This window comes from Pyrgilauda ruficollis, unplaced genomic scaffold (genome assembly GCF_017590135.1).
Source record: "Pyrgilauda ruficollis isolate IOZ18807 unplaced genomic scaffold, ASM1759013v1 scaffold16, whole genome shotgun sequence".
Classification (NCBI taxonomy): domain Eukaryota; kingdom Metazoa; phylum Chordata; class Aves; order Passeriformes; family Passeridae; genus Pyrgilauda; species Pyrgilauda ruficollis.
The window spans coordinates 14,562,264-14,584,575 of NW_024514764.1; the positions used below are offsets into that span (position 1 = coordinate 14,562,264).

Genomic DNA, 22,312 nt, shown 5'->3' on the forward strand with positions numbered 1-22,312 from the left:
ACCTCTCTGGGCAGTGCCTTAGAGTGGAAGCTGCAGTGACACCCCCGTGGTAGGAAACTGGTGCATTGAGCACACCAGTGTTGGTGTTCTCAAACAAGTGTTCTTTGTCTTTTCTAGGCATGACCCCTGATGTTGTGGAAGTACAGCCAAGCAAGGGGCAGGCTGCAGATGGTGTGAAACAGTCTGATCCAACCCCTGAGGTAAAGCCAGAGTTGTTCACATCATCTGGCAGCAGCTTCCGATTTGATTTTACACTTTCCAAGACTGACCCAGAAGCTGACCCTGGTGACAGTGGTGCTGAGCAGGTTCAAAACAGAGCCACTAAGCAGGAGAACTGGAATGGCGCCTTGAGCTTTGCTGCCTCTGGACAAGAACCAAAGTTTGCTTTCAACTTTGCCATCCCAGATGAAGAGTGTCCTCATCTTCAGTTACTTCCAGCGAGCCAACATACAGAGCACACAGCAGATCCTTCACTGCCTGCTGAATCAGCAGCTCTGCCACAGGCTGCAGCCTTGCAGAAGCCTGAGGTGACTCAAGTGACAGGGAATGCACCCGAAGAGGACAGAAGCCATGCCACATCAAAGATCCCCCAAACAGAGACAGCCCCTGCAGATGAGGCAATGACAGAAAAATCAACAGGAGGTGGAGCTGCCCAGAAGAAGAAAAAGAAGAAGCAAAAAGCACCTGTCAGTAAAAACAAAGCAGAAGAAACTGAGACCAGCAGGAAGGCAAAGGCAGAAGCTAACAGCTGTCAAAATACAGATACTTCCCATCAGGATGAGAAGACCTCTCAGGTAATTAAATACTGATGGGATCCCATTATTTATAAACCCTTGAGCTAAAGAGGCACTTTATCTCTTTGCACAGATGAACAACTAGAATACTGCCCTGAGATGGAAGCTGAAAGCCCACATTTGCTGCTCACATGTTCCAGCAGCTGTTTGCTTTCTCTGCTACACAGCTGAGGAGCCTGACCAGAGCAAAGGAAGTTAATGGTCCTTCAGATTTGTGCTGAAAGATTTCATGTTTAGGCTTGTGACAGCTAATCCTGGCGAGCTGGATGCTATGATTTTTTAAGAAAATAAAAATAGGAAATGGAGGTAACTGTCTTCATTTGGTGCCAAGCTGGTGCCTGTGGGTGCTGAGCCAGGCCCTGTAGCTCTGATGTGTGTGTTGCAGGATGAATTGCTTTCGTAGTACAAGGAGCAAAGCCAAGGCAAAGGACTGCCACCTGGTGTAGCCAAGGACCTGTGGTAGAGCTCAAGGGTGCTTCCGAGAAGGTTCCTCTGTAGGGCATGGCCCAGAAATCATCTGAAGTTGCAAGTTATGTGTAAACACAACATTAAGGCACACCCTGAGGTTTTCTGTTCTGCTAAGGTCCAGGTCTTCATTTTGTTTTACTTTCCAGCACTGGTGTAGGTTTTACTAACAAACAGTGCTAGCTGATTCATACTGTAGCACAAGATTGCACAAAACCTTCCTTTTCTCAATATTTTACAAGGAAATTGCACTGAGTGTTCACCTGCCTCTGGAACATTTCATCCAAAGGTCTGCTTCACCTGCAGTCCTACCAATAAACACTGCTGAGCACCAGAGACTTAGAAAAAGTTGAAGGTCAGGTAAAGCCCTTCCAGTCCTTTAGAAGGACACTGTTGTAGGTAAAAGGAGACAGTGTGAGGGCATTTGTATTTACATGTATATAACAGTTAAGAATTGTTGCAGTCCCAGGGTGCAGCCCTGTTTCCCTGTTCCACTGCTGAGTTAGCCAGCTGGCATTGCTCAATGGCACTTGGCTTCCTTCGTCTCCATGGGCTTCATCTTCCTTGTCCCTCATGCATTTCTGGTTGAGCAAGCACAGAGGAGCTGAGAAGAAAGACTCAGCTTCTGATTTTGTCCATTGTTTGCTTTTTTGGGTTTTGTGCAGGTTTGAGGATGGGGTTTTCTGGTGTTAATGTTTATTTCTCCCATCTGTAAGTTTCTTTGAAAGCTGTACAGCTTTCCAGAAAACAGCACCTTTTGAATGGCAGCCACATTAAATCCATCTAATAGAGACAGTGAGATGCAGCTAAACATTTGCACAGTGCTTTTAGTTTATCTGATGAAAAACACTAGAGGGAAGATGTCATGAAGTCTGTTAAGTGGTCACCAGAACATAATATTTGGAATAGTCCTGACTTTTTGGAGTTCCCTTTCATCCTGTGTAGCAACTGCTGCTGTAATTTTTGGGTGATTTACTTCCTCTTGCTCACTGTTCCTCATGTTGATAGCAGTCAGATGAGCAGCTGTGGAAAGAGGTGGACTGGTGTGTGAACCAGCTGGAACTCGGCTTGAAGACACAGAAACCCACTCCAAAGCAGGGTAAGAATTGAAGTAAAGAAGAGCTCTCTCCTGGGGGCAGCACTGGCAGGAGTGCAGGGGCAGAGCCAGCAGGGAGCCTTAACCTGTGTGTCGTTGCTCCTTTGCTGCAGCTGAGGAGGCTCTCAGGGCGATCAGGACACTGCGCAGTGACAAGGCTCCACTGGTGAAGAAGCGTCAGCTCATGAGAGCCATGTTTGGAGACTACAGGAAGAAGATGCAGGAGGAGCTGTGCAGAGAGCTGAAGCTTATGGAAGCAGGTAGGAGAACTTTGCATGGTGAGGAGGAGAAGAAAGTGGTTCAATCCTGCCCTATGCTCTGCAGACTGAGGCCTCACTATATGAGATGACTGAACATCTCTTATTTTTTCTCCCCTCTTTAAGCTGCAAAATCTTCCAGGATCGTGGAGTTGACGGGAAGCATCCGCAAGAAGAATGGCCAGTTCATCCGGAAGAGCTTGGGAGCTTGCAGGAAAAGCCAAGGCTCAGCAGAATCCCCTTCAGAGTCACACAGGACACTGAACACAGGCTTATTCAATTTCACAACTCCCCAGGAATTTCACTTTAATTTCTTCTAGAAAAGTGACTTTGACTAAAAGTGTGCCAGATCTCCTGTAAAGTGAAGAATGGTGGAAAAGTGCTGTGCAGTAGGAAATGTCGTGCATGAATCTCTGGATATTCTTCCAGGGTGCCTTATCTAGAAGTTTAAACCAGATCTGCCTACTATGCATATGACCCCACAACTCAGCATACATAAGTGCTCCTCTGTGCTCACACTGGAAAGAGGCACCTTTGGAAAGGTCAGCAGTGTGGAAGGATCTGCTTTCCTTCCTGTAGAATTGACATTAACTGTAGAATCTGTCTTTTATACCATGAGATTTTCCCTTTCTCCCATTGCTTTTAAATAGAGCTGAGGTTTTCTAGCAGCTGAGGTAGCAATGCACATAGCAAGGAATGGTTTGGAATAAAGATCCAGAGCAGTGGATAGCTGGGTGCTTCCACTCCCCAAGTCTGTGTGAACGCAGCTTCTGGCATCCAGCAAATACCAGCAGTGTGTCATCCCTGACTTGGAGGAGCACGAGCTCAGGGTCTTTGGGGAAAAGTGAGTGAGACCCATTTTTGCTCATTCATCTCTTTCACTGACCGGTACAGACCTAGAATAAAACTGCACATCATGATTTAATCCAGCCTAGAGATGTAAAGACAGTTGTTTCTAGGAAAACAGGGAAAAATTTTGTTGCTGAAGCCAGGTTCTGGACAGTTAGGAAAGGTATACAATCAGCTCTTAAATAAAGTTAACTTTATAAGTAGCTCAGTTACAATCACTAGTGCCTCAGAAGGAAAATTCGCTGCATGCCAGCCTTGGGTGGTGGTAAAATAAACTGTCACAGCCCAACGACTCTCTTCCATTTGATTTGTATTAAATTTTGGCTTTTTTAATGTGTGTCTCCAGTCAATACTGCTTGAGTATTGAACCCATCTCTTAAGTTCATGCAGGAGATTTTCCCACCTAGGGTAAAAAAAACGCAGAAGGAAGAGAAGTGCTGTGAAAGGCTACATGCTATCAGGTGTCCCTAGGGAGCAGTGCTTTCCTGCCTTTTATAGTCCAGTTAGCCTGTGTAAAAAGTGGGAGATGGGAGTGTAGCCAGATTCCAGGGAGTTCTGAGAGCAGCTGAGAGATGGTGAAAAACATTGGCTGTGAAAGACTAAAAACCTGATTGTTGCTCTAAAAAATTAATTTTGTTGCTAAGCTCTGATGGCAGGCAGTAGCATCTGCAATACTTCTTCATTCCTTTTAAATTTAAAAATGTTAAAAGAATATTTTAAAGAATTCCTGTCTGGGCATGAGAAGAAACTGAACGTGGGTAACATATGTGATGAGGAGAAACAGGTAACATACATGATGAGGAGAAACATGGAGAAATGACTTTGTCTTTTGGAAGTCAATAGAAGAAAACTGGAAATCGAGGTTGGCACACTTTATTTGCCAAGGAGCACAGCTGTTACTTTGAATGTGTAGACCAATCTTAGACCGTATTTTTTTTTTTAATTTCCAGGATTTTAAATTCAACATACAAAAGCTGTGTTCTTGACATGCTTTTTGTGTTTTCATGCTGTTTACTGAGATTCAAGAGCATTGTCTACGTGACCTTGGAGCTACAGCTGTTTGCTTCCCTGGCTGATTATGCAGGAGATATCTAGGAAATAGTTTTTTTTTCCTTGTCATGTCTCAGGTAAAGCTAGAGCTGCTAAAATATAAAATCCTTGCTGTAGAAGGCTGCAGAAGTATTCTGGAAAGCATTCTTACATAATTGCCTCATGTTCATGCTGCTCATGAGGCATTCACAATTCAACTAAAGATACCAGTGAGGTGGACATTTGGTGTAACCCGATCCAGCAGTTATCTTCAAAAGGGTCAGAGAAAACTCCATTCTAATACGAGAACAACTCCTATGTTTTTCCAGAGGTCTAAATAATGCTGACCTGCAAAACCAGTTCCTTTTCATTTTTCTGTTCCTTCATTACTGGAGGACTTAATACATGTGTTTGTGGGAAGGCAAATGTTTATCAGTGTGACACATCGTGTTCCCGAGTGTCGTGTCGGCTCGGGTCCATGAGTCAGCCGTGGAATCTTGGACAAAGCATTTTGCCTTTTTCTTTCTACTCCCTGTTTTTATAGTCAAGGTGATGCCTCCTGAGTTTTTGACAGATGTGCCCAAGTCACTTCATTAGTGATTGTATCTTGAAGAGGTGTCTGAAACTACAGCAGTCTGTACTTCACTTTTAAGCTTTGCTGTATTATAATTGTTTGAAAAGAAGCAAGCAATGATATTAGAAGTTAGGAAATGTCATGGCTGCTCCGTCCATCCTTTCCCCTTTTACAGGGGCCACAGTGCAGTCTTAGTGATATTTTTTAAACACTGTGTTTTCCCCTTTTAGCATTTCTTTCTTTAGGATTTCAGTGCTATTTTGGGTTTCAGTGATGTCTCATTACAGCAGTGTCAGGTTGGGATCAGGGCTTTGCTTTACTAGTAACTGTAATACCTGTGGCTGGAGGTTTGGTCTATGACCCAAGCCATTAATGATGTATAACAGTGAGGGAGAAGGGAGATATTCTGATCTACCTGGACATCTCTGACCCACTGTTCTTGCTTTAAGGAATGTATCTCAGTTTTGATAAAAAGTTGAGCTCAATTCTGACCTGCCTGTTTCTGCATCCTCTCCTCAGCTTTGTGCCTGGCTTTTGAGTTTGGTGCCACCAGGGTGACTGGACTGGGAATACAATATTTCTTTGCTGATTGGCCACCTAAATGTAGAGCAGCAGTGCCAGGCCCAGGCTTGTAGGCAGCAAACTGCTTACAGAAGTATCCAGCACAGCTGTGAGCTCAGGAGTGAATTAAAGACAAGGCAAAAGGGGATGGGAAATACCACAGCGCTTCTAGAGCAAAACTTGCTTCACAGCATCAGTCTTGGAGAACTAAAAGCTGAGGATCAGCTTCTAAAGAGAATAGGGGGTTACAGGAACACTGTAACTTGTCTCAGACCATTCACTGTAGGAAAGCAGGGGAAACGTCTCACTTTTCCAAGTTTCCAAGTGGGAACAAAGTGAAGAATTCTAGGGTTATTTCTGTGACAGGATGAGGCCAAAATTACACACAGAGGCAGCAGATATCTGGGTGTGATCTCTGCTCCTTTTAGGTTTCTGTAAACATCCCTCGAGAAAAGGTTAGGAAATGCAATCCCATTCCAGACAGACTCTGTCTTCAGGGGATGGCCCACCAGCCCCCCCACAGGCTGGCCCTCGTCTCAGTTGGCATTTTGGCTGTTACCCTGGACACTGGGCACTAAATAGACATTTGTCCAACCCCTTCTCCTGAGCTTAGTCAGTAGAAATGCATTTATTGGTCTTTGGGCTGCCCATCTCTGAGTAACCAGGGGCAGAGTCACCAAGGAACAGCCCACAAAGAATCTCCAAGGGATCCCTACAGAGTTCAGCTGGAATTATTTTCAGAATCCCAGCAGGGACTTCCTCTCCCAAGACCAGAAAGAAGCCAACATTGGTCCTGCTGATCCTGTGTTTCAGGTGACTGATGTTACCTTGTCTCACTTTGATTTTCTAGATGCTGAGATTGTGGATTTAGCATCTCGTAAAGGATAACACATTCTCTTCATTTGGGGAGGGAAATCCTAACTTTTCTTTGAATTAGAAAGAGGAAGAACTTACCATTTCAGGAAAGACATCAACTGGAACATTCTAACAGAAGGAAAGTTAAAGATCAATTAATCTGCAGCTCCATAACAAAAAAAGAAGAGAGATGCTGCTATTTTAAGACCATACAGAACTGTGCCAGATGATCTTGTATTTTTCTGCTGCCTAAAATGTTTCTGCTGCTCACTGTTTCTACTGTTCTCATCTTTAGAACTGTGGAAGGTTTGTAGGACATGCTACTTTAGAAAATCTGGCAGTGACATCCCCAGTGGTTTGATTCCTGGCACCAGTCCTCCTGTGCATGCTGGCAGCATGGAGTTCTGACCAGTGGCATTTGGTCCATGGTTTGGTCCATTTGGCTTCTTCCCTGTGAGTACATCAACAGGCATGACCAGCTCCTGGTATCTCACCACCATAATAGAAGAAGTCTGGGTTGTGTATCTCCCATTATCATCATGCTTGTTCTAATGAAACAAAACCCAGATGTGGAAGAAGCCAGGAAGGAGAGGAAAAGCGAACTGTCCCTGCCACCCTCTTCTTCTTCCCCCAGTAATGTTGGCAAACAACTGGAGTATACTCAAGAAGAGCTGGAGAGGTATGGAGAAGCTAAACCATGTCTTCTTTGGCACAGAAGCCAGAAAAAGGGATGGCCACCATGATCAGAAGTCCCTCCATTGCAGAAGTGCGGCTGTTGTGTCAGAAACTAAGGAATATTCAGGAAAGGAGGTGGGACATTCTCAGCATCTTTCAGGCTACACAAAAGTTCAGGTAGGAGACTTAAAATGACTGTCACACTCAACCCAAGGTAGAGTTCTTGGCTAAGGTGGTTAATCCTGGCTGATACAGTGAATCCTGATGAAATGCATAGTCCGTGAACTTGGAGGGGGAAGAGGTGGGAGGAAGTCTTGCTATTTTGAAGGTAATGCATTCCTATTTTTGCACTGCTTATTTCAACATTATGCAGGCTTCCAGAGAGAGCTCTGTGACTTGTGTGGTGTATATGTTACACGTGAAAGATGTAAATGTTGGCATTAGCATCTATGCATGTGTGTGTAGCTATCATATAAATGACTCCCTCCTGTAGAAACAGGCATCATTTCTTACTTCAAGAAATTATTGTGCAGCTCTTCAGTTGTTACAAATCTCCCACTTTCCCCTCACACAGCAGTGTTTTGCCAGTTTTCCCAGCTAAGGGTCTGGCCCAGTACAGTACAGGAGCTCTGCAGACATTATTTATCTAGAGGCCACTGAGCAATAGGAAATACTTCAGGAATTTTTCTTCTGTGCACAGTGATCATGCAGTGTACTCTGTAAACATGAAAGGCACTATTGGGAGCCTGCAAAATTCTCTTTGCCTTGACCAAAGCCCTTTTTTGGGGGTGAAGCAATGCGGGTCTCTATATTTTAATTATTAGCTTCATTGCAATACATCAGATTTTGCCCTTGAAATGACAGTTTTCATGGCAGCTCCGTGAGGCTGTGTCGCTTTATGCCAGCAGCTGTTTCTCCCACTTTCTCCCCATCCAGCAGCTGTTTCTGTTCTTCATTCCTGAGACATGGATCCCTTAGTGCCAGTGCTCCACTGTGTCATGGAGCACCCCCTGGGTTCGGGTGGGAGCGCCAGCATGAAACCTTCAGTGCAGAGGAGACCTTGCTGTCAATAATGATGCCCTGCCCAAGAATCAAGAGACAGATGTGAACAGCCTTTGCAGTGAGCTAGGATGTTGTAACTTCCTAAATCCTCCAGAGCTGCCTGAGCTATCTGATGGAATTAGCACAGCCAGTTGAAGGCAGAGGGACAGATACACAAAATGTGTGGCTGTTTTTCGAAGCACATAGGCGGGAAGAGTAATTCAAGATTACTTAGTAATTCAAATTTATTTAGCAGCCAATTTAATTTACTGAAGAGGATGCTAATTTATTAGATCTGCTACAGATAAAAAAATAGCAATGATTTTTCATTGTAGAAATGGATCATGTTGCAGAGTAACAGTGTTGGCTTATTTTTCTGCTATGGTTAAAGATGTTATCAGAATACAGACTGGGGAGAAAAGGTGCAGTGATCACTTTTCACACAGTTTAATTTAGTGCTAGCTAGCTTCAGGGAATGTTCACTTGCTTAGAAAAAGGAAGTTTTCACACACAAATCACAGTACAGTTCATGCTGGAAGGGCCCACAGTGGCTCATCTGGTCTCACCTCCCTGCTCAAGCAGGGTCATCCCAGAGCACCTGACACGGGATTGTGTCCAGATGGTTCTGGAATATCTCCAGTGAGGGAGAGTCCACTCCCTCTCTGGGCAGCCTCTTCAGTGCTTGCTCAGTGCACAGGAAAGTTCTTCCTCGTGTTCAGGTGAAACTTCCTGTGCATCAGTTTCTGCCTTTGCCTCTTGTGCCATTGCTGGGCCCTGGGGCAGAGCCTGATCCCTGCTCGGAGCCCTCCCTGCAGACAGGGACACACAGGGATTCTTTTTGTCATCCATTAGGCTCATCTAAGCTTTTGCCTAGTAGGGTAGAATTCATATTTTCTTAAGAATTCCTATTTGTTGCTATACCTTGTTATCTAAAAATCCTTTCTAGATTCCCCCCCATTTCCCACTTCCTAGCTGTTCTTGTGGAAACTGGGCAGTCCACTCATTAGAGCCAAAACAGGAGCAAATGAATGGATTCAGAAATGCAGGAGGGCTAAGATGGGTGTCTGTCACACACAGCAAGAGTGATAGAGCAGTAAGCAGATTATTTGGGAAATAAATTTACTCAGAGGGTTTCCTGCTTCATTAAATTTAATCAGAGTTATTTTTCAGGTTGCTTCAGAAGCAACAAGAAATGAACAGTGGCAGATGGCAGAGAGGCGTGGGCCTCCCACATGCTGGAAGAATAGATTGCCATCCAGTCTGCAGGGTGTGCTGTGGGTGGCAGAGCACATGTGCCCGCTGGGACAAGGCAAGAGGTGGAGCTCTTTGCACAGCCATGGATTTAGAAAACGCACAGTGCCAGCTTTGAGCCCCACAGGAGCAGGAGGTCTGTGCAATGCCCCGGCTGAGGGGAGTTGGGAGTCATTTCCAAAGGGCCTGTGTCCTGTCACAGCAAGAATGGGAGTTCAGAAGAAGCATGCCTGGAGTGTCTGTCATCAGGGACTGTGAAATACCCAAAGGTAAGTTACTGGTGGCTTGCCCAGCTCTGATGGGCCTGTAATTGTGTATGCAGAGTTTGACATGGGTCAGCCTCTGCTGGAAGGGCTTCACAGTCAGCAATCTCCAGTGCTGTCCTTAACCCAAATATAGAATCACAGAATAGTTTGGGTTGAAAGGGACCTTAAAGCCCATCTTGTTCCAAACCCCTGCCATGGGCAGGAGCACCTTCCACTAAACCAGGTTGCTCTCAGCCCCCTCCATCCGGGCCTTGAACACTTCTAGGAATGGGGCAGCCACAGCTTCTTTGAGTTCTAACCATGGAAATCCTCATGGTGATTCAGAATCAGCAGATTCATGTGAGCACAGCAGAATGGACAGAGTTGTGAGGAAAAAAAAAAAATTATTCACCTGCACAAGGTTCACTTCTATTGTGTAGTACTGGGCCTTCTCACTTCTCCAGGTCTGACAAGAGTAGCAAACTTTCTGCAGTGCATTTTATGTCGTTTTCTTTATGCTGCAAGAGCCTCTGCACCTGATTCAGTCTGCTTCCTCAGCCCATCATAGGCCCTGAAAACTACCTGGATGACTAAGCCAGTCATGTGATTAAATCTCTGTGAATCTCGTGGTGCAGCGATAGACACCTCAAATGACACTGCCCGAGGTAATACTGTTAGCATGTTTCTGTAATCCTTTCAAGCCCTGCTGTCCCACTGCTCTGGGAGGTCTGTGTTGCAAAGCAGAGAGGTTTGTAGAGAGAGGATGTCTGTCATTACACCTGTGCAGCTTCTCTGCCTGAAAGGTATCGTTTGCTCTCAGGAAAGATCATCTGTCTGCCACATGAGTGTTTCAGAGGGCCTCTGATCTATGTTTGATAGAACATCCTGAGCTGGAAGGGACCCACAGGGATCATCCAGTCCAGCTCCTTGGCCCTGCAGAGACCCCCCAACAATCCCATCCTGGGCACCCCTGGGAGCATTGTCCAAATGCTCCTGGAGCTCTGGCAGCCTCGGGGCCGTGCCCATTCCCTGGGGAGCCTGGGCAGTGCCCAGCACCCTCTGGGTGAAGAACTTTTCCTGATATCCAACCTAACCCTCCCCTGGCACAGCTTTGTACCATGTTGTTTCTTGTAAAACTACAGAGGGGAATGAGGTGGGAAGGATGAGATCAGCTAGCCAAGCCCCCCTGGTCAATGCACAGTCAGCTAGAGCATTTTTGCCCAGGGCTACATCCAGTCAGATTTTTAGTATCTCTATCTGGATACTAGGTGTCCTCTAACATAGGAAAAAGTGAGCATTTGTGCAGGAAAAACAAAACACTGTTTCTTTTGAAGTCTCTACTTCTCTTCAGGTCCTCCATCTCTGTATTGCATCTAGATGTTTCCCACTGTCTTAGCTCTCCAGCACACATTAACCTCAGAGAAGTAATTTAGCAGATGACAGGATGTGTATCTGGAAAATGAAGTTTCATGTTTGTGCCTCAACCTTGACTTTTAATCAGATATATTCCAAGCAGAATGAGCTTCTAATTGTCTCTTTCAACATGAGAAGACCTTTCTACCTTCTTTTTCTTGCTGGTGAGAAAACCTAGAGCCTTCCAGCAAAATGATCAGAGGTTCAATAGGTTTGGAGCCCATCATCAGTAACAAGTATTTATTTACAAGTACAGAATTCCCTTCTTGAATCTCTTTCCTACCTCAGCAGCTGGTGGAACCTAAGTAACAGCTATATTTGTAGTCTAGAAGATTAGGGTTTCTTTTACTTGCAAGATTTAGCTTCCAATTGGCTGAGCAGTTAATTGTGTCACAGTCTTTGTGTGATTCAGAAGCTGTGTAAGGACCCAGCTTGTCCCAGCAGTCTGTAATGTGAGCCAGCACTCAGTGATGTGTGCGTGGATCCACCTCATGCATTCAGAGAGAAGGGCTGATGACTGGAGAGGAGCACTACATTGTTCGTGCTTTGTTAGGCAGCATGTGGGAGGTTTTTGTGGACTTGCTTTCAGGACTTGATAAAAGAATATTCAGAGAATAAGTGATTCAATATTGTCATCCTATACACATTTCCATTTTTAGGCTTGTTGGGTTGATTTCCCATTTCAGAGTGAACATAGGATTCAGGATAAGGGAGGGTATAAAGTCACAAATTGGTAGAAATACTGAAATGGCAAAGGATTGATATTTACAGCCCTCTGTGGGCCTTTGCTCTCAAAAGACTCCAAGAGCTCTGCCCCTGGATTTTATTTGTTCAAGGACATTGTGTAAATAAGTTTCAACCTCCAAGTTATTCATAAGCTGACTGGATTGCATACATTGCCCATTTGGTATCACTGTGGGGCTTCGTGATGAGGCGTTTTTAATCATGTGGCACATGCTCAGAGACCTGGGTGAGTCAAAGTGAAGGAAGAGAGAGAGAACATATCTACTTAAGAAGGTGGTTGGTTTTTGGAGGAAAAGAGTGGAAAAAGTTGAGGTTATTTTGGGGAAATAATAAGCAAGAGTTCATTGGAAGAGTCTTGCCAGCTCTTATTTCCTTTCTTGGCTCTTTGAATCAGGCAGTGTTGATGCACATCCCCTGCAAGTGAGCTGAGCTGCAACTGAGCTGTCACCTGAAGTTTTGCCACCTGCTTATGGTGCCACCAGTCATGGCACAACCTGTTTATTCTTTCCCAGATGGGGTTAGGGAGGTCATAGTATCTGTGTCATATTTGCCATGTCAAATCTGGGGATCATTTCAGTGTTCCTGTGTTTGATTCTGGTTGTTAAATAGGACTTTGTAGTGTGCTTTAGAGACCCCCAAAAGGAGTTAGGAGCAGCAGGAGAAAATGACCATAAACAAGCAAAATCAGCCTGGTTTTTCCTCATAGCTGGTCATGCCCACCAGTGTGCCCTGTTAGTTCTCATTTCAGCAGTTTGTCCTCTAAGCTCTGCTCCACAGTGACAGCATCTGAGCCCTTGGTAAATAGGAATCTGTTTAACTGTGAGGGATTTTTGATCACTGTGTTCTCTGTACTCTCCTCCAAGTATCTGGAGCTGTATCCCTGCCAGCCTCTTATGGTGAGCAGAAGTGGCCTCAGGCATATTCACACTACCTAGCTGCAGACATTAAATGTAGGTGCCCTGGAAGAGAGCTGTGGTTTGGAGCACTGAAGGTAGAAGCAAAAGTAAAATACCTAAAATGACCTCAATTAATTAACCATACACCAGCTCCCTTCCATTAGCTGGCCCCTAGCCTGCACCACTCCAACAAGCCATGGCATTGCCACTGGAAGAGCTGTGAGTGCAGATGTGCAGCTCAGTAGTGACAGTCTTCAACAGTGAACAGCCTGCAAGTGCTTTAAAGAGATGAGCCTAAACCTTTATTTTGTCTAATGCAAGACATACATGGGAGGAAGATTCCTGTGTGCAAACGTAGGCACCTAGAAGTTAGATATGCAAACCCTGTGCTGCCTCTCAGGAGGATGGTGAAGAGCTCAAGGAGGTCTCCTCTCAGTTCTCCTCCACACTCAACACACCAAGTACCCTCAGCTGCTCCTCATATGGACCCTCCAGACCCTTCCCCATCCTCACGGCCTCCTTTGGGTGCTCTCCAATGGCTTAATGTGTATTTTATATTGCGCGTAGGATTTGAGGTGAGGCCACCCCAGTGCAGAGCACAGCAGGACAATCCCCTCCCTGGTGCCCCCCAGGACAGTTTTCTCTTGGCTTAGCTGCTGGTGGAGCATTCAGGTGTAGTGTGTTGATCCCTTGGAGAAAGTCTGAGGAAGGATGGAGCAAATGACAACTTACACTTGGTTGCTCCAAGCCCTATCCAGCCTGGCCTTGGACTCTTCCAGGGATCCAGGGGTAGTCACAGTTGCTCTGGGCAACCTGTGCTAGGGCCCCACCTCCCTCACAACCAAGAATTTCTTCCTAGTACCCAATCTCTAGTCACCCTTTTTCAGCTTAAAGCCAGCACCCCTTGTCCTGTCACTCCAGGCCCTTGTCCAAAGTCCCTCTCCAGCTCTCTTGGGTCTCCTTTAAGGCACTGGAAGAGGCTCTAAAATCTCCCAGGAACCTTCTTTTCTCCAGGTGAACACCCCCACCTCTCCCAGCCTGTCTCCAGAGCAGAGGGACTTCAACCCTCAGAGCATCTCCCTGGCCCCCTTCCTGTCTGCTCCTGTTCAGCTTTGGCCTCAAGCTGTGGGCATCTCCACGAAATGGTGTTCCCAGGAAAGCCACAGCTCTTGTTTGGAAAAATCTTGGAAAACCTGTCTGTTGTTTAAAACCTGTCTCCATCCAAGCAATGCCCTCCTGCTGCTGCTGCCCGCCCCCCAAGGGGCCATTCATGGGGCACCTGGCTCTGCCATGGCTTGGATCCTGCTTCCAAAGGCAGGCTGCTGCAGGGTGTGGACAGTCTGACATGGGCAGTGTTGAGTTACAGTCAGGCCCTGCAGGAATGCAGGACTGTGCCAGTATGACCAGATACCCCAGCTGAAAGCAGGAGCCCTTGGCAGTCCTTTAAGCAGAGAGGTCAAGTTAATGTCACAGCACACCTTTGCCAGAAGGAAGGTTCCTGAAAGTGCAGTCTGGGAGCTAACTGGATATGATTTTCCCATCTGTTCTGTATTTTTCCATTCGTTTGTTTGTTCCCTCTCACCTGTTGGACCTAACCTGCTGGAGAAACATCAGGGTTTGGATGCTGGAGGGTGAGAGTGAAGCCCAGATGATCCAGCCTTTCCCTGGGGTGGTTCAGGTGGTCTGTTTGGTTGATTTAAAGCCCTTGGATGGGTGATGAAGTTCAAATACCCCTCTGGAGAGAAGGCAGTGCTCTACAAAGAGCCCACATAGCAGGCCCCCAGCCAGTGTTGCCTTCAGGGAGATCTGCATGCTAAACAGAAGTTCTTGCAGCTCAAGGGTCAGGTCTGTTCAGCTGCTCAGACTGGCCATTCCAGTAAGAAACACAGATCCTTGCCCCAGCTCACGTACAAGGAAACCTGATGACCTCCAGGAGCTCCTCTGAGTTCAGAAAGGGTAATTTCTCAGGCATACAAGGAGTGGTCCCAAAGGGTACCTGCTCACAGGAAAGCCTGTCTGTGACCAAAATGTTGTCAGCTGTTTGCAGTACCAGGGTGTAGAATCACAGAACACAGAAGAGTTTGAGCTGGAAAGGACCTTAAAGCTCATCTCATTCCATGATGCAGTAGGATCCTGCCACGTGGGACATGGTTGCTCCAAGCCCCATCCAATCTGAACACTTCCAGAGATGAGGCAGCCACAGCCTCTCTGGGCAACCTGTGCAGGGGCCTCACCACCCTCACAGGGAGCAATTTCCTCCTAATACCCAATCTAAATCTTTCCCAGCTTAGTTTAAAAACATTGCCTTTGTCCTGTCACTGTTTGCCCATGTAAAAAGTTGCCCTGCCTCTCTTTTGTATTCCCCCTTTAGGCACTGGAAGGGACTCTAAGGTCTTCCTGGAGCTTTTCAGCCCCAGCTCTCCCAGCCTGGCTCCAGAGCAGAGGGGCTCCACTCCTTGAAGCATCTCCATGGTCTCCTGTGGACCTGTTTGGGCTGGGGCACATACTTCTTACGCTGAGGACCCAGAGCTGAAGGCAGCTCTGCAGGTGGGATCTCACAAGGGCGGTGTAGAGGAGGAGAATCCCCTCCTCTAACCTGCAATCTGAACTCAGCCCATTCTGTAAAATCAAAACAAACCAATCAAAAACCACCTTAACATGGATGCTCCCATGCAGCCTTAGCATGAAAGCTCCAAAGTCACACGTGTCCAGTTCCTAGTGTGTAGCTCTGTGGAGAGACTGCAGAATGCTGTCAGTGCTACCTGTAGTCACTGAGAAGGAGCAAAGCAAACTTCAGCCCTCAGACCTGCAAACTGATTCCCACTGCTTGGATCTTGCTCCAGCTCAGCTCTCCTCCCTCACTCATCCTCATTTACCAGGTTAGGTACAGGCAGGATGAATACAGGACATGTGAAACAACGTGGAAAGTAGGGAGCTTTGGGCATGGCTCCAGTAGGGAGCTTGTGATGAACTAAAATGAGATTTGTGCACTGCATTCAGATTTTTTCCTACCAAAGACATGAGATTTTCTGAGCTGGATCCTGTGGTGGGCAGGGAAAGAACAGCAAGCACCCAAACTGATGGAAGAAAGGGCTCAGCAAGAAGCTACCAACAGCAGAGGGCACAAAAGGTAGTGCCAGCAGGGATTTGACATAGCATTAGACTACAGGTGATAGTTTTAATCTGAATTAAATCAAGTCAGAGTTTTTTTATTTCCCCCTTATGACTGTAAAAAGGGTTCTTTATTATGATTTTTGAAAGGTTCTTAATTTTTCTCTCTCTAAATTTAATTTTTTTTCATAATGTTTAAAATTTGCTTCCACTTCATGGATTCTGTGTTGTGATTTCTTTTGTTATCCCAAGTAACAAAGCATCAAATAATCCAGCACCTGTGGGATCAATGTAGTCAGTCTTGCCATTGATAAACTCAACCCCTGAGGAAATTTGTAGCATCATTTTACCCATTTCCTTTCCAAATTCACCTTTTTTCCAGATATACTGTGGCTGCTGAATTGAATTTATTAGAAAATGACATCTGCATTTTGAGGTATTTGCATTTATCATTCAGCTGGAATTAGGAAAGCCTCATCAGGCATTACAGGTGCAAGTGAGCAGGTTCCTGGATCGGTTCTTTCAGTGCAGGAGGGTGAGATCCAGCTCCTGAAGACTTGGACATGTCTGCAGGCAGCTCTGATGCAGCTGCAGGAGGACAGTGTGCGTTTAGATGGGTTTGAGTGCCAACAGTTTTGTGTTGTTAGAGTTCACTCCTTTCTTTTACAGAAATCTCTAATATTTGCTTATTTGAAACATATCACTCACAATAACTTTGTTTACAGGTTTGGGGGCAGCACTGTTCTTCTCTGTGTGCATGTCAGTCACATTAGTGGTGTTTATCAGAAGAATGAACTGTGCTTTTTTTGCTCTTTTTTCCAAACTCTGGAGCAAACTGTGCCAATTTGTACAGTTATCTTTCAAGGGAAGTTACCTATTTTAAGAATTCTCCCTGAGGAGAATAACTTAGCTCTTCATGTGGTTTCACAGCAGCATAACTGAAGGCCTTGGGCTGGGTGGGTTGGACACCACGCTGCTGGGTGGGGTGTCTGAAAACAGCCATGGTGGTGCTGAGAGCAGGAGGTGACAGTTCCGTCCCCATGGTGTTGGTGTTAATCAGAGTTATGACCAAGAAACCTCCACTGCTTCACAGAACCATGGATTCACAGAACATGAAATCATTAAGGCTGGAAAAGACCTTTAAGATCATCAAGTCAGTCATTAACTCAGCACTGCTACTCTAACCTATGTCCCCAGGTACCACATCCACAGGTCTTCTAACTCCCCACTGGAGACAGTGACTCCACCACTGCCCTGGGCAGGCTGTACTAGGGCTTTACAGCCCTTCCCCAGCACAATTGAGGCTGTTTCCCCTTGTCCCCTGGGAGCAGAGCCTGAACACCCTCTAGTTGCAGCCTCCCATCAGGGAGTTGTGCAGAGCCAGCAGGTCCCTGCTGAGCCTTCTTTTCTCCAGACTGAGCCACTCCCAGCTCCCTCTGCTGCTCCTCATCAGAGTTGTGCTCCAGAGCCTCCCCCAGCTCTGTTCCCTTCTCTGAACATGTTTGAGCTCCTCAATGTCTTTCTTTTCTTCTTCCTCTCTCAGACCCATGGGGCAGGTCAAGGGGTGCTTGATGGGTTATTCCTTTCTTGTTTTGTTTTTGAGCAGGAAAAAACACTCCTGGAAACACTGAGAATATTGTGGAAGAGATTGGAGAGTTGAGCCAAACAAGATTGTGGCTGCTGAAATCTCCTTCTCCCATGCAGGCATTTGCTTCTGCTACTTCAGCCAAGAGTGATGGGTACTGCTTCTGGCTTTGCCATCTCATGCATGAATATCTGTATACCAAGTATTCAGGGTCCTTCTTAGCATCCAGAGTCCCGCTCTAAGTGTTTGCATTATCCATCAGGCAAGTGGACATTTCCCTGTGGCCCATTTGTTTTTGGCAAACCTACAGCAAATCAAAGAGCTGTCTTTGGGCATTGGTTTAATGAGTGCAAAGGGACGGTTCTTCTGAACACTGTGTCTGCAGAGCCCTGAAGTGGGGTCAGTAGGAAGGTCCCAGTGCCATGGCAGATTGCCGCTTGTCCCAGCTAGATGATGACAGACAGGAGTGTGACATCCCTCTTCTGAACCCCACAAAATCCCAGCTACCAGTGGAAGTTCGGCATGGAAACAAAAGAGCAGCACCATGGGTCCTGGCGTGGAACATCCTACTACCTTTATTCAATGTTAAAACTTCACCTCTCGGTGTCCCAGGACCCCAAACTGGGGGCAAGCAACAACTTATATACAGGGGCAGGTCTCAAGGGAGGATACAATCTTTAACTAATCAGGAGAATTGGGAGTGAAAAACAAGGCAGGGAATACAATGTATATACCAATAAAGAATTTCAAGGGAGGAAAACAGCTTCAGTGAACTAATAAGAGTTTGGAGAAATACAAAATTGACAGGGAAGTTTCTCGAGGGAAGACAGGTTTGGGGAAAAATTGACATTTAATGAAAGGAGGAGTGAGGAAAGTTCTGGGGAAAGGACAGGGACGAAAAGGACAGCATAAGGAAATTATAAAATTGCAAATCAAACAGTAAGCATACTAACAAAAAACACACCACTACAGCAGATAACCCTGGAGACACGTGGCTATGTGGCTGGCACGCTTGGCACATCTGTCCTGTGCCCGAGGATGGTCTCTGACTGCATGTGGGACCACATGCAAAAAGAGAGGGGGTGGCAGTCCTCATCCTGACCCACAATACTCCTGAGGGAGCAGGTGCTCTTAGTCGTGCCTTCCCTTTCATTTTGTCACTCTCCTCCAGCCCAGCCCACTCTGTGGGTGCTGGATCTCTTCCCTAAACTTCTCCTGCTCAGCCTGAATTGCAAATAGGTCATTGACTTCAAAATCTAATTTAACATTCTCCCCTTACAAACTGCCCTTCCTCCATGTGAGAGCAGAGGGCCCAGAAACTGAGGTCCAAAACTGCCCTCCACAAAACATTGCTGGCAATTACTCCTGATGAAAGCTTTTGGAAACTTTTATTGCTTCTGTCTACAAGCATAACAGGCATTTTTGACAAAAACCTCAAATAATTAAATCTGACCTTTGTTTTACCACAAATCTGTTGTCAAAATGGATTTGACCAGCTCTACAGCCATGTAGTATTGTGTGTGCTGAAGGGAAGGAAACCTTCCTAATTTTAGTTTTCTCTATTATATCACACCCAGGTAAAGCTGCTTTATTAACTTCTCATCCTGCAGATTTAAGCTTGGAAACCACAACTTATTTGTATGCCACAGCTTATTTATGTACCTCCTTATGATGCTAAGCGTACACATATTTAACATAATCAGTGTTTACAGCAGTTCACAATGGGCTTGCTGACACCTGCACAGAGTTTACAGGGCTACAGCTCTCTCTGCTCTGCTTCCAGAGAAAGCAGTTCAGCAGACAGTGGACACAGACCAGGGTGAGAGAAGACACCAGTGGCAGTCTGCTTCCAGGAGATGCCACGAGCGTTACCGGTAAAGATCATTTCTATCTGTGGCGTTCTTGTCTTGGCTGTTGCTCTTGTTGCCTCCCTTTCCTGTCTTTCCCTGTGCTTCTGGACTCTGCTAAGTTCAGCCATGTCCTTAATGGGTTGGGGAGAGAAAACAACTGCTCCTCCTGGTGTTGGTGGCTGCCCGCGGGAGGTGTGCTTTGGGGCAGGATTCGGCTAGGGATGGGGGACGCTGTGGAGATAGGGATGTGAAGGAACACAAGGGGTTCTGGATATTTTCCCTGTTAGTGTGAGGCAGGAGCTGCGACCGTATGGGAGGAGAAGAGCTGAGGAAGGGGTGGTGTCATTTTCTCCCTGTGTGAAGGGGGTGTCTCATGAATGGCACAGCGGCTTCTGCCATTCACTTGGTGTCATTGTGTGTCTGAAGGATGGGAATCTTCATGGAAATGGAGAGCCCGTTTCCAGTATGTGGTCCCTGGGCAGCAGAGCCCTCAGTGGGGCCTGGAGTCTGTCCAGTATCCCATGATCTGGAGACACTGCAGCTTGTTCCCTGTTATCTGAGCTGTCTTCAGACAGCGTGCTGGGGGCTACACCTGAGGGGAGAGGGAAAAGGATTTTTTTCTGTTGCTGAGCCACTTCACAGCAGGCTTAGGGACTCAGAGTGAGCCAGGTTGATGGACCAGAGCTGAACATCCTGTCACAGAGAGTTCACCCAGCTCCAAAGTTAACAGTGATCTAAGTGACAGGAAAGGAAGAAATGGCACTTATGGAAATCCAGTGTGGGTCCTACTGCCAAGCAAGGAGGAGAAAAAGGAGAAGGGTAAGGGGGATATAGGGCTTATAGAAAAACAAAGAATGCTTGTTGTGTTCTTCAGCCATCAAAAAGCATCTTCTTGGGGTTTTATTTCTTTTTGTTTCAGTGGTGAATGCTCATACAGTCTGAGAATGATCCTCTAATCCACAGCTTGGGAGAGATGGTTTCACACCTTGTATAGTGCTGTGTGCCCAGTATGATGCACAGTGCATAGAGGAATGCATGTGCACATACAGTGTGTGTGTTTAGCTAGAGCATCCTCTCCCACCTTCTCCAGCACAGGTTTAACACTTGTGATGATTTCAAGGAAGTAAGCACAGTTGAAGAAGCACACTTATGGTTAGGTATCCCCTATATATTACAAATGTATGTATATACATTAGCTGCAAGAATGCTGTATATGTGTATATTATTATATACTGTTACCTCCATGTACTGACATGGTTTAACCTTGCTTTGGCTCTGCCAGGGAGGTCACACCAATGCTCTGTCATGGCAATTTAGACCTGACCCATCTCCAAGCATCAGGTTATGTTGGCAGCTGAAATAACCTCCCTCAGGCATCCAAAACATCTGCTGATGTATAACTGGAACCCTCTCCCTGGCAGCTGAAGTTCAGAAGAAAATGGGGAGCAGGGAGGAGGGATGCTCCAGACTTTTGACATGGGACCTTGATGAATCATGTCAGCCTCTGTCCACCACATCAGGAAGAAGGTGGATCAATGGGACCTGCTTCCACAGAGTGCTGCTGCTGGCAAAGCCATGTCCTGAGTCTCAACAGGGAACCAGGGCCCAGCCCTGCCACTCCATTCTCAGCTGGTGTCCAAGGCCAGGCAGATGCTCAGGCACCTTCCTGTCTGCCTTTAGCCCAGAGTAGAGTAGGGAAGTATATTCAGAGAGTCTTATCTCCTAGGAGCTGCTGAGCAGAGAGGAAGGTATCCTTTTCTATCAGGGCCACGTGCAGCAGAAATCAAGAACTCCTCATGCTTCCTGGTGCCAAGGGTTCTGTGCAGGTGTCAAGCCCCTTTGGAGTCTGTTCAAGCACTCACTGGACAGGCTCAGCCTTTCATAGCTGGGATGTCCCTCAGGAGTGGGTACTGAGCCCTGCATGCTGGAAAGGCCATTGACAACTGCCCGGCTGTGGCTGCTGCTTGTTCACAGCATGAACACAGCTCACTGTGCTGTCACAGCTCACTGCTGCAAGGTTCAGCTTGGGGGACTGAAGGCTTTGGACTTTGCACCAGTGACAAGATGGGAATTTGGGCTGGACCCATAAGTGAGCAAAGAACTCTGTGACTAGTTTGTCCCAAAGCTGTTCTGCACTCCCCAGGCCTTGGGTAGGCTGAACTGCTGCATCCTCAGCCCATGAGCACCAAGTTGAGACCACTGGTGACAGTGTACTTCTCTCCAAGGGTGACACCACTGTAGTTTTTCCTTTCTTCAGTTGGCAGCTGTTATTCCCCACTCACTGACTGGTTTGGCTTTGGTTCTTTTCTTGCAGGCTTGAAGCAGCTGTTCAGCCTGAGACTGTGTCACAATCCACTAGTACAAGTAGGGGTTGTGATGGTTCGTTAACTGATCTCAGAGTGCAAAAAAACAACATAGAGGGGATTTCAGTATTAATCAAAACAAATGCACCTTTTATTGAGTGCCCACAGCAAATGTGGTAGAGGGATTAGAAAGGAAATAAAGGATAGAGAGAAAGATTGGGGGGGAATAGCTACCAATGGAGAGATGAAATCCTTGTGGTCTGGCCAATAGATCTGTCTTGTCACATCGGGGAGAATCTCAAATTCTTTGGTTAACTCAGGGGGTCTTTTATAGTCTGCTGCTGGGAGAGGAGCAGCATGGTATGTCAAGGGAACAGGTACAGGACAGTGGATAATAAGTCTGTTGAGAACAAGTACGGACAGTCCAGTTCCAACAAGACAAACCAGTCCCAGCAGTGAGCGGGGCCCATTGTTTCAGGACTGGTTCCCATGGGAAACCAGTCTTGGTCCAGTGAACACATCTGCAGGCAACACTTGGCAGACATCCCGCTCCAGTCAGGCCAGCACCCCCATGTTAGGGTTTTAAGGGTCTCAGTCTCAGGCCTTGGTGGCAGGGGGGAGGGGGACTTCATGAAGCAGATGAGGGATTTTCTGTGGGGGATCACCAAAGTTACCTCAGAAAGTTAGACTTTCTCTAAAGTGGATGGCATTTGGCCAA

The 22,312-nt window shown here is 46.4% G+C and overlaps 1 protein-coding gene across 12 annotated transcripts in view; it reads left to right on the top strand.

Annotated features, from left to right (window-relative positions):
* AMDHD2 (amidohydrolase domain containing 2) overlaps positions 1-22,312 on the top strand; it is a 58,653-nt gene that overhangs the window by 13,130 nt on the left and 23,211 nt on the right. For 3 of the 12 annotated variants that reach the window (XM_041462538.1, XM_041462549.1, XM_041462550.1), the window contains 8 exons: positions 118-794; positions 2,268-2,358; positions 2,469-2,615; positions 2,739-3,154; positions 6,476-7,332; positions 9,367-9,716; positions 17,463-17,595; positions 19,225-19,315. In XM_041462538.1, the coding sequence (XP_041318472.1) occupies positions 118-794; positions 2,268-2,358; positions 2,469-2,615; positions 2,739-2,932 (1,109 nt within the window). In that variant the 3' untranslated portion in view covers positions 2,933-3,154; positions 6,476-7,332; positions 9,367-9,716; positions 17,463-17,595; positions 19,225-19,315. Of the gene's footprint in view, positions 1-117; positions 795-2,267; positions 2,359-2,468; positions 2,616-2,738; positions 3,795-6,475; positions 7,333-9,366; positions 9,717-10,156; positions 10,288-15,116; positions 16,655-17,462; positions 17,596-19,224; positions 19,316-22,312 lie in introns of those variants that run through there. The other 9 variants (XM_041462540.1, XM_041462541.1, XM_041462545.1 and 6 more) reach the window with 8 other exon arrangements.